The sequence below is a fragment of the Saccostrea echinata genome, unplaced genomic scaffold, assembly GCF_033153115.1.
Source record: "Saccostrea echinata isolate AGI-Se365-2 ecotype Australia unplaced genomic scaffold, CSIRO_AGI_Sech_v1 ptg000041l, whole genome shotgun sequence".
Lineage (NCBI taxonomy): Eukaryota > Metazoa > Mollusca > Bivalvia > Ostreida > Ostreidae > Saccostrea > Saccostrea echinata.
In genome coordinates this window covers 3,048,344-3,061,336 of record NW_026889790.1, presented here as the reverse complement: position 1 = coordinate 3,061,336, position 12,993 = coordinate 3,048,344, and the positions used below count along the sequence as shown (strand labels likewise).

Below are 12,993 nucleotides of genomic sequence, written 5' to 3'. Positions count from 1 at the left end.
CTTTCAAATATGGAGATAACGAACAGTATTCAAGCTCAAAGTCCTTTTAAACAATACAAATCGGGAGCAGAGCAAACACGGACCTCTAAAAACATCAGAGGTGGAATCAGGTGTCATGGAGGAGTGAGCATCCCCTGCCGACCGGTCACACCTGCCATGTGCTCCTTGTCATGATCGGGAAAACGGAAAAATCCGTCGACAATTCAGTGTGTACCTAATGGCCTAACAGTTAGTATGAAAAACAAAATGTCAGTCAACATTTGACTTAATGATAGGTTGTATTTGCTGACAAGATCATTGTATCGACCATAAAACTTGCAAAATGATGACTTCAAACGAGACTGTTGATATCCTTGTTTCGTCAACTTGTTTGCCAATAGCTTGTCTTGTTTTAGAAATTGTTCATACGAAAAGCATGCTCTTGCGTATCGAATCAACTGGGAGATAAAAATTCCATATGCAGGTGATAAGGGTATATTGCTACATAAGTAAGGGAAGTTGACGATTGAAAAACTGAAGTCATCACGTTTATTATAAAGCTTTTTTGTTAGGTTACCATTAAAGTTATTTTCTAGTAAAATATCCAAATATAAAACAGATGTGTCAGACTCTGTGGTATCTTTTATTTCAAGCTCACTGTAATACATGTATATCGAGTCGACATATGAATGGAAGTAACCATTGTTACTATACTTCTTAATACGTCGTCGATATATCTAAATGTCGAGTTGAAGGCCACAGCAAGTGTTTTCTTCTTCTCATGTAGAAGTTTTTGAATAAATTCTGCTTCATAGGAATACAAAAATAGGCCTGCTAACATATTAATTTTTTTAAATGGCAATTTTGACTTTGAAACAGATAAGTGAAAAGAAATGATCAAATTGTCAGTTATTTTCCTCTAAGGCATGAGTCAAAGATGAGTATTGTAAAGGAGGGGGCACCTTGTCTACGATGAAGTGTGCAGGCAATGACGTAAGGGTCCTTTCATAAAAAAAAATTCCTGAAATGGTGAGGAGGAAAGATTGACTATCGTAATATATAGTGCACAAAAAAATACACTAGCCCAGTGTCAAAGTGAATAATAACCTCCATAATAAACAAGTCTGTCGTGTACGATATATCTGATCTTCATCACCTCAGACGCCCGTTACACTCAATTTGTTGCGTGTTATCATTCCGCGAATCAGCTTCTTGTGAACGTTTTCCCTTGCCTTTGGACTCTTTATATGGCAATGACTAATGGAGACATTGATCAGGCTTAACGTATACATTTACGACTCATGATTGTACCTCTAATAGACATATTAATTATAATATAGTTCGAATGATCTGTGCTAATTTACCATCTTGGGAATTCTAACCTAGCTCAGCTGAAATATCTCTTGGTAATTATTGTAGTCTGACAATGACCTCATCTGCACGTACAAGTATGTAACACTCACAGTTCAGGAAGAGGTCGAATTCAATATTGTTGAATTTGGTAATGGTTACCGCAATTGGCAGATTACGAGTTGCCGAAAGCAGCAACCTGTTAATTATAAACTTTAAAGAGTTGGCATTAAACTGCAATTTCAGTATACATCGGCAAACTTCTAAAATTTATTGTATTCAATTGATTGAAATCGGTCCCTCCCTATTAAACAATTTATATTTTGGTTTAATAAAATTTCATCTTTAAAGCAAAAGACAGTTTAAATACCTCGTCAAATTACGGAATAATGTGAAATTTTGAGCTTCCAATGCTGAATTCTGTAAACTTGGCCGATGTTGCTCGATCAGCTTTACTTCCTCAGTGACGTCACGTGATAGAACGCAGGAGAGCTGTTGTGACTGTGGATTTAAGATTTTTTATGATTTTTATTTCGTTACTTTGACGTTTTCACATCCGACCTCCCTATGTTAATTTTCATGTGATTTTTAATTCAATATGTTTATATGTAATTTTCCGCACGATTTGATAAGACTATTTAGACAATTTTATTGTGGTCATCATTTATGGTACACTGTTTAAACTAGATACGTCTGCATGTTTTCAATTAGTAAGCTATTCATAACAAAAATATCAAAAAGACACGATAGTTCAAAGATTTATACTCCATTGTTTGTCTGTCAGTTTGCCATTATCTTAAAACATGTACATAATTTAAGCTTTACTAACATAATTTTTTAATGATCTTTCGTTCTTGTTTTTTTTTTATTATTTTCAACCAGTAACCCCCTCCCCTCCATTCAGAACGAAGCATATCATCAATCCATATAATGTCTTCAGTGACTTATAATACATGATTTACATTGATGGAGAAAGAGGATTTGTCTATGTGGTTATGTGAATCCAAAAAGGTTAATTATTCACTAATATTTTATTTTTTAAAAATAAAGGTCTAAGCAAGTATTTTATGACAAATAAAATCAGTTATTACATTATAATTGTGAAGATAAATTTAGAGAAGTGTCTGAGTTCTGTTCCCATGCGCAATGGCGATATCAGCTGATTATTACTTCTGCTTCCATGATTTTGTCGGTAAATTATCTGAAATCTAACAATATTGAATTAAAAAGTAGCTTCATTTTGAAATAAAGAATTGTATTCTTTTCGATTAAAAACAAAATGTGTCAAATTACAGATTAGATATCAATTGCAAATGATGGTGAATGCTAATGAGTAATTTTTCAGACCCTCAGTTTACACAAGACAGTTCCGGAGATTAAGAATAAAATGAAACATTTTGCATTTGAAGATAATCTTATATTTTGATTATTTCCACAAAATTACAACTTGTTTTCTAGATGTTATCCTGGAAAATTATAAAAAGTTGAAAATAAAAGAAAATACTTTATCTGTGCTCTCCTTAAATAAGCAGCTTTTTAAGAGGGGGATTCTAGTTCTCGGCGGAAACTAAATAATGAGAAATAAAATAAATTTGTTTCCGGAAAGACATGTTTTTCAATTGATCGATAAAAATCCTTGATTTAAGAGACCATGTTGATAATGTTTAATGGTTTCTTAAGGAAACGGTCTGGGAAATCGATACGTAACTAAACATTAACTGATGACTATACTGACATTTTACATGGAAACATGGTGGAAGCAGCTCTTATATACCGGGCAATCAGTGAATGAAACAAGTATATCACACTTAATATCTCAAAAATATCTCTGATGGATAAACATATGAGCTAACTATCAAGATCATATATTTTTTTCTACAGGCATTAATCAGCTAATAGGGCCTGTGCTGCGAGCCGAGTTCATCAACGTGGAAACAAATACCTCCATTAGATTACAACGATCTACACAGTGAACCAGTGAATTATCATTTGTTTATAACCTTGATAAATACATTTTTGTCTTATTTTGGCAGATATTTTGTACAAGAATATGTGGGTAATGGGCTAAAAAAAGCAACCCAAACAAAACTTTAGATTTAAAATTAAATTTCACTGGCTTACTGCTTATCTAGAGATTTTAGCGGCCTATGTAGAAAATTTCATTATCTGGATAATTTCATTGGGCTATCCTATCTAGACAATTTGACTGACCTGTCTAGATTTTAGTTGAAGACAAGTGTGTTGTAATCTGATTTGGTAGAAACAGTTACTTATGAGTCTATATTTGTCTATAAGAGTACTTCTGAACTTTGAATGATCTCACAACGCCACTCTGGATCCTCCCAGTCATTGTTTTGAATCACAAAAAAAGCCAGGCCTAGGAACCTGGGGAAGGGACAATAATTTTGCCATACCTTTCTATAGAAAAAGGAAGCTAGTTCATAGGTGTGCCCCCTTAATAATTTTGCCACTATACACTATACATAAGATTTAAGGTTGTGTCCCCCTAAAAATAACGTCTGAGACCTTTCTTCAATTCAATTCAATTCAATTTGTATTTAAATCACTAAAAAAATATTTTTGATGATTTTTGCTAAAGCTTCTTTCGAGATTTAAAATTGCACGGGATAAGACCCGGATCTAAGTTATCATTTATGACATGTGCATTATTCAAAGGAAATAAAACGTTTAATTTTTCATTTTAAGGGTGTAAATCCAGAATCTGCACGTTTCTATTATAACAATATGAAGACCTGAATGACTGGGTCAAAATTTCTTTAAAATCTCTAAAAATATCTTTGATAAAAAATAAACCTATGACCTTTCTTCGGAATTTTCTTCTGAAGGCAAAAAGTAGCTAAAAGGGCCACTCTCAAAAGAAGATGGTCCGCTTTCTCGATATGATTTTTTATACATATATTTCCCCCTTCGATATGAATTTGTTTGATTAATTGTATTATATTAGATAGATTTGGAGTGTATTCCAATTATGAGGGATCGGTGGATGCTTCTTTCATTCTGCGTATATCTTTTTTTTATTATTTCTTTTTTGTCTTCTTTTTTTTTTAAATTGAGGAAAAAATAATCTAATCACGCACAAATCAAAATGAAAAACCACCAAAATTATTTTTTGAAAGACAACGAATTTGAAAGCGCTTTTATGACTATCGACACGATAGCGATGACGTCATCTGATGTCAGAATCAGATTTCTCTGACCCAATAGTCTTCTTTTTTTTAAATTTGCATAAAATGTCACGACTGCGGTTATCTTGGTATACTGGGATATATTGACTAGCCCAATAAAGATCAGAATTACCATATAAACAGATGGTTAAAGCGCAGAATATTTACTCCCGACTGTCAGCAAGTTAGGATTTACCGAGCTCTGATTGAGATACAGAGAGGCACAAGATTATACTAAAAATAAGTAAATGTTTGCAGAGAAAATGATGAACTTGGATAAAAAAATATTAAAAATGATGCACAACAAAATTAAATTTTTTATCAGGTTCTTAAAAAAGAAAACAATGTACTAGGATTTCATACTATGATATAAATTCTTCTATATATTGCCAATGTCTAGAGAAGAAAGTCACCAAAAGAATCATTTGTTCTATGATTTTATGCACAAATCATTTTTATCATTCCGAAACATTGAATCGAAAACAGGGACGAAATGCGATATGCTACATATACTTTATACATCTACTTTAAACGCATACAAAATTATTAATTATAAAAACATTGCGTGTTTGGTTACTGTTAGAGTAGAAACTGACCAAGAGTCGACGGAGTGGCACTGAAATTTGTATATTGACCTTCGATAATGGCCAGTCTATTTTCAAGCATAATATTTTTAATATGATCCTCTTAATTAAATGAGATAACACTTCCCATCCTTTTTTAATATAATACATGTCTCAATAATAAATAGCTAAAATCACGTATATCTAAACATGTATAAAGATGCTACTCTATCATAGCTAAAATCACGTATATCTAAACATGTATAAAGATGCTACTCTATCATAGCTAAAATCACGTGTATCTAAACATGTATAAAGATGCTACTCTATCATAGCTAAAATCACGTGTATCTAAACATGTATAAAGATGCTACTCTATCATAGCTAAAATCACGTATATCTAAACATGTATAAAGATGCTACTCTATCATAGCTAAAATCACGTGTATCTAAACATGTATAAAGATGCTACTCTATCATAGCTAAAATCACGTATATCTAAACATGTATAAAGATGCTACTCTATCATAGCTAAAATCACGTGTATCTAAACATGTATAAAGATGCTACTCTATCATAGCTAAAATCACGTATATCTAAACATGTATAAAGATGCTACTCTATCATAGCTAAAATCACGTGTATCTAAACATGTATAAAGATGCTACTCTATCATAGCTAAAATCACGTATATCTAAACATGTATAAAGATGCTACTCTATCATAGCTAAAATCACGTGTATCTAAACATGTATAAAGATGCTACTCTCTCATAGCTAAAATCACATATATCTAAACATGTATAAAGATGCTACTCTATCATAGCTAGATTCACGTATATCTAAACGTGTATAAAGATGCTACTCTCTCATAGCTAAAATCACGTATATCTAAACATGTATAAAGATGCTACTCTATCATAGCTAGATTCACGTATATCTAAACGTGTATACAGAAGCTAAAATCGTGTATCTAAACATGTATAAAGATGCTACTCTATCATAGCTAAAATCAAGTATATCTAAACATGTATACAGATGCTACTCTATCATAGCTAAAATCACGTATATCTAAACATGTATAAAGATGCTACTCTATCATAGCTAATATCACGTATATCTAAACATGTATAAAGATGCTACTCTATCATAGCTAAAATCACATATATCTAAACATTTATAAAGATGCTACTCTATCATAGCTAAAATCACGTATATCTAAACATGTTTAAAGATGCTGCTCTGTCATAGCTAAAATCACGTATATCTAAGGCCATTCCAAGTTTTTTCAATGTTTAGCGTCCGCATGCGCCTTGGTTTTTGACACCCCATATGAGAAAAACAAACAAAATCAGGAGTCCTGAAATTGATTATTCTGGTCAAAGTCTTTCAATTCTGTCAATATCTCTAAGTATTTGTTTACAATATGCCATATTATGTATATTTTAAACATTTAATACCATGATTTTACTAAAGAGTAGATTTTTGTACGAGAAAAATAGATCAATAAAATGAAATGCTTTGTGTTACGTCATTTTAAAGACTATAAAGTCTGTGTTATATTTTTTGGCTTGTTTGTTTTTTGCGAATAGGTAGGTAGGTTTTTGAAAAGATGGATGGACGCTAAACAGAGAAAAAACTTGGAATGGCCTAAAAATGTATACAGATGCTACACTATCATAGCTAAAATCACGTATATCTAAACATATATAGAGATGCTACTCTATCATAGCTAAAATCACGTATATCTAAACATGTATAAAGATGCTACTCTATCATAGCTAAAATCACGTATATCTAAACATGTATAAAGATGCTACACTATCATAGCTAAAATCACGTGTATCTAAACATGTATAAAGATGCTACTCTATCATAGCTAGATTCACGTATATCTAAACGTGTATACAGAAGCTAAAATCGTGTATCTAAACATGTATAAAGATGCTACTCTATCATAGCTAAAATCACGTATATCTAAACATGTATACAGATGCTACTCTATCATAGCTAAAATCACGTATATCTAAAATATGGAGAAAACGAACAGTATTCAAGCTCGAAGGCCATTCATACAGATGTTACTCCACGTCATGCAGTTTGAGATATTTAACCGATGAAGATTTTGATAAAAGGCTTTATCTAGAAGGGACTTAGAAAACAATCCATAGCTCTCTGCATTAAGGATTGTTTACTCTACTTCAAAGTTCTAATCAATGAAATCAGTGTAACCCCCCCCCCCCCCCCGAAAAAAAAAGAAGACAAGTCAATTCAGAGAATTTGTGTCCTCCGCTTAAGGAAAAAAAGATGGTGGAAGAAGTGAAAAAAATATGCAGATGGACAAAGTAAAAAAGGTCAACCTTTAACTTTCACCTTTTGGCCTTAAAGTAATAAGGGTCTTTTTGGGTTAAAGAAATTCATTACCTTAAGTTTCATTGCAAAAGTTTACAGAGAACTGAAGTTATCATCTGAAAATTATGTATGCAATATTTAAATTTCTGACTTTGGTCTTTCCATTAGGAGTCTTTTTTATGTCATATTCACTAAAGGTATAAAATTTCATTGCAAACCCTCAAGGAGAACTAGAGTTATCACCAGGAAACGACTTTACGCAAGATATGAATTTTTCACCTTGACCTTTGACCTAACCTTAAAGGGGCTCCCTCAAGTCATTGGGAGTTATAATACAAGATTTCACTGAAAAAGCTTACGAAAAACTAGTTATCATCTGGAAACTGTTATTTCCAATGTATGAATGTCTGACCTTGACTTTGGACCTCAAAATCAATAAGGGTCTTTTTTAGGCCATAAGGAGTTGTGATATAAAATTTCATTGCAAAAACTCAAAAGATTTTTTAAGATATCGTCTGGAAACGAAAGTGTTACACACAGACAGAATGTACGAATTTATAACCTTTACATTTGACCCTTTGACCTCAAAATCAATAGGGGTCTTTGTTAGGCTTAGGGAGTTGTGATATATAATTTCATTGCAAAAACTCAAAGGTTTTTCAAGATATCGTCCGGACACGAAAGTGTTACACACAGAGTGACAGACAGACAGCTAGACGGAAGGACGGATGTACAGACAGACCAAAATTAATATCCCCCACTCTCAGTAAAAGCGGGAAAAAAACTCGCAATGCTCAATTTTTTACAACCTCGGAAAATAAGACCATGCTTTTCCAAATGGAAAGTCGTTAGATGTTGTAGAAGCAAAATCGGCGGGGTTCAACCCTGCAGCACGTAAGGTATTGACAGTTAAGGCCAGTATCACGAAACAGAAAATGTGAAACTAAAAAACAAAATCAGGGAATTAGTAGGTTGTTATTTGATTTATTGCTAATTGTATAGTAATTGGTAATTTTTAAATGTATTTTTGTTACCGTAAAAGTAGATTTCACAATATGCAGATTGTAATATCAATTTATCATTTGAATAAAAAAGTCCATATCCATAGTATGCCCGGTAAACAAGAGAACTCGTACGGGGTTAATGAAGTCATCTCACGTTATAGAACAAATTTCAAAGCTGCAAATTCAATTGTTTTTCATTTGTATAGTTGGAAATAAATGTCAAAACAGTCGTTAACCAGAATTGATTTGTTCTCTATAAATCGCCATAACTGTAAATTACTAATATAGAATATCGAAAGTTTTTAAAAGCTAGTTGGGATTGAAGCCAGTAGACCTTGAAATGACTTCAGAATTTGTCAAAATCATTCTCTCTAATTTACGAGTTTATTTTTTTTTTTCATTTCGTTGAGAGTGAGGCCTGGATTTAGATGGGTGTATTTAAGTTTAGAGTTTTCTTTTTTTTTTTTTTTTTTTTTTTTTTTTTTAAAGACAGAACCTCATATTATATAAAACCTCAAAGTTATACAGGGCAATTTTGATGATTTTTTTTTTCAAATATACAAACACAGCTGGGTATTCGAAAATGTTATCATTAATCATTAATTACAAACATACCCTACAAAAAATGCTTTGCTTTGAAAACTCCATGCATGCGTTTAGCTTTAATTACGTGTTCAGAATTTACTAGAAGTAAATTTTGGCGGAAACCTAATGAAAGCAATACCGTATATTGTTTTCCTAGCATGACATGAAGTATAGTTTTTTCTGGTTTAGACAATACCACGAAGTAAAAAAACTGATTGAATATTTCATTTTTTTCAAAGGGTTATCATATTGCAAAGAACATGGGTGGATACATCCTCAGTTCGTCAGGGGTCCTAAGCCCGTTCGTGGACATGGGACTACCAGGACTCAGAACGTGAACTCCTGACGTTGTGAAGTTGGGGTGGATAAGGCGTGAGAAATGCCTGTAGTTTCAAGATGCCTGTAGCTTCCAGTTCAATTTTAGAACTGAATATTCTCTTGGCAAAATTTTAATAGGATAAGAAAATGTTTTTGTGGTTTCTGTGGGGGCTTGAATTAAGCATCAAAAACAGCACTGTGCTGTAGTATGGGGAAATGGTCATTTTGCCCTCTTTTGTATGTGCATGCTATTTCTTAGATGAATAATTTTAACACGAACGAGATGAAGAAAATTATGGAGATTTTACATGAAGTATACATTAATGTTAACTGATATATCAAAGCAAATTTTGAACTAAATAAGATAGAATTTTTCACTTTCTTTCACTTGTGGAACTATGGGCATTTTTCTCCGCTTAATCGCCCATATCTTTTGTATCTGTAGTTACCTCCACCCAGTAAATTCAGTTCAACATAATATGGTTATCTGCATCAACTAAAAGACAGTGATGCTAGCAATTGTTTCATGACTGTTATTTCTTTCCTTTTTTGAAGGGGGGGGGGAGGGGGTGTAAAAATAAACTAAAAAAAATGTTTGGTTTTTAAATGAAACAGGGGAAATGATTTGCATTTAAATTGGATATCACTTTATCATTTTTGTCCTCATTTTTGCTCATTTTGAAGAATTTTATATATCAAAATCTAACTGACAAAATTACAACTTGAATAAATATCTTTGTGAAGAAAAACTAATTAAAGAGTCAAAGGTTTCCCCCCTGTTTATTGACCTACATTATAATTATTGGAGAGAAGTTTTTTTAAGTGCCGTTTTCATTCCTTGGGAATAGCTTCCTTTATATAATCAATATCAAAGACAGAATGCGGAAATATTTTTACAGTATGAAATTTTGATTAGCTGGTTAGTGTGATCAATCATATCAAATGATTGATAGGAGGAACTGCCGCATGCTGCGCCGATCTCCTCCTACAAACTTCCCTCATTCTCTAATATTAGAAATCCATGTTCCCCATATCTACATAAACTGCCGCTATATTGGCACTAAATCAGTCGGAAGAAATTAAGGGACACATAAAAATACAATTTTCAAGCAATCATGGTCCTCATTTTATTCCATCAATCAGAAACAAATTGTGGTTGAGTGATTTTTGTAACTTTATCTGTGTGTTTTGTAAAAATCTCATAACCAAGACGAAAGCTAAACACCGATCTCTGTAAACTAATCTCTCTCTCTCTCTCTCTCTCTCTCTCTCTTAGTTCTCTGTTCCGTTGTATAAAACACCTTTGCCTTACATTTCTATGCTTTCTTTGCCGTATAACACATAATGAATACATCCTAGTGAAACCTCTTCAGTTTACTTATAATGAATCCCCTTCTCTCTGCACCGAAAGGAAACCTCTTCCAATTATATTTCATTCAATTCCCTGTACCATACTCCCGTAAAAAACTCCAATTAAGGTCTGCAAAAACCTCATCTATAATTGCATGAGAACCTTTAAGTTTACGATTCCATGAAACTCGTTATAGAATTAAAAAAAATCAATGTGCATTCGGACTATAACCAAGAGAGAAAAGCAAGATATACTAGTCCTCTAAACTTTACATAACTAAACATCTCTGATCTTCAGGGGAAAACCCCTCTTTACAAACATGTATATCGTAGGTCTCTGTCGTAACCTTCACATCCGTCCTCTATACCTTTAGAGAAAACAACTTTACCATTACTTTGTAATCACTGTTTTAACCTCAGGGAAATTATTGTCTCTTCTCTTTACATGCTATTTCTGGGTTGCTTACACTTTCTGTACGGTTATAACAAAGAACCGATGGGTCTTTCTCTAAAGATTGTAGGGGGGGGGGGGGTTGTGGGGTTGTAGAACTACAAACGTTAAGTCTTTTACAATGTTCATCTGGTAAGAGGAGGTTGTCAAACATCAAGACATGTTGGGTAGCAGGATTAAAACATAAATATATAAATACACACTTTATATTTTAAATTGATTAAACCGAATTAAACTGAATTATGGAATCTCCTCCCTCCATGGAATAAAATTAGCAAAAACAGATTTACTGTTCAGTATGGACAATCTGTTTTCATGCCTAAATAATGCTTAAAATAAATATTTTTGTTAAAGTCAGTCGCTAAACCAACACCTAGCTTAGCTATTGTCCGGATTAAATTAAGTATTGTTCTAAGGCAAATATCATTTACAAATTGAATACTGTTATCATTAGAGACAATCAGCTAGGAGCTTTCGATCTAGCGCAATTGAACAAAATACAATAAATATATTTGTCATTAAATTTTTGGATTAAATTGACAGAACAGGAGAAATTTTCCATGTTCAGAATGGCAGAATGGAAGGGAATAAAATTAAAGAAAAAGGGTTCACAAAATGGACCCGGATAATTTTAAACAACAAAAAATCTTGACAGCTTTTGGGCCATCGGCAACAAACCCGAAACGACTTATTGCATAATTTCATATACAGTTTCGAATAAACATTGTCACATAAAGGAACCTCGGTAATAAGACGCTAAGTTTAGATTCATTTCAATTAAATAAACATATTCTGGCAAAAACAATGCTCTGTTTGTAAATTAATTATCAGTTCTTAGAGAAAAACCGTTTAGTCAGAGAACAATTAGAGAAATATCAGCGAACATTACCTTCTCGTAGACTGTCTTTGCGTCCTTCATGTAAGCCAGGGTCGGTATTCCGAGGACATTTGCTACCATAGACACAATGTTTATCGTGTCCTGATTGCCTACAACGAACACCGCCCGAGTCTGCTGCTGGGTGAGGTACGAACAAAGACCATGTAGCTGATCATCAAAACCCGTGTACGTCGGATAGACTATGCCTGTCAAATTAACTTCCGGTCTCTCCACCGATAAGTAAAAAGTCCGGAAATGCAGATTATAAATGTCTTGATCTATAATAGCAACAATATCGTTCCCAGAACAATACAAAAATGACAATAGTATTGAAATACACCTTATTAGTACGGACATGACGTCAACAAATAACGCTAAGTTATTTATCCACAGCGCTGCTCGTTATTCTTTTTAAGTGTTTGCTAAGTTTCCCTATTAAATCCATTAAATCGTCACCGAGATAAATTCCGTTTCTGATGGCTAGCAAGTTGTCCTCGCGCTGGGCACTATGGATTGGCCATCTTTCTGAGTAAGGCGCCGAGTTACGAACTAGCTGCCGTTACAGACACTGGTCTGCGTTAGACCGATTCATCACTAGTCGTTGCGCAAAATGACAGCAGATGATATCTATGGCAAATTTATAAGTATTTTCCAATCGGTATCCACAGATGTTGAAAATCGATGCGACATATATGTTGAGCACCTGATGGTCCTCCATTACACCGGAATTGCCACTCGACATCATACGTAAATTGCTTGGTGTTGGGGACGTGCGATACGTCCATCTTCATCACGGATAATGAAGAAAAATTACCATCTGCTGTTATTTATAATCAGCAAAATGCTTAGTCATACAATATGCAGAGGTTTCTTTATTTTGTTAATAAAAAAGAAAAACTTTTCCCCATTTCTAAAGACAACAGAAGCTGACAGTAACGAAGTGGACGACTTATTAACTAGGCTGGTGTTGACGAAAAAAA

At 33.3% G+C, this 12,993-nt stretch overlaps 1 protein-coding gene across 1 annotated transcript in view; it reads right to left on the bottom strand.

Annotated features, from left to right (window-relative positions):
• The window catches only part of LOC133200769 (glutamate receptor ionotropic, NMDA 3A-like), a 33,320-nt gene extending 20,576 nt beyond the window's left edge, over positions 1-12,744 (bottom strand). Inside the window, exon 1 of the mRNA XM_061336558.1 lies at positions 12,026-12,744. Coding sequence (XP_061192542.1) covers positions 12,026-12,370 — 345 coding nt within the window. The 5' untranslated portion in view covers positions 12,371-12,744. The remainder of the gene's footprint in view (positions 1-12,025) is intronic.
• Positions 12,745-12,993: the final 249 nt, after the last annotated feature.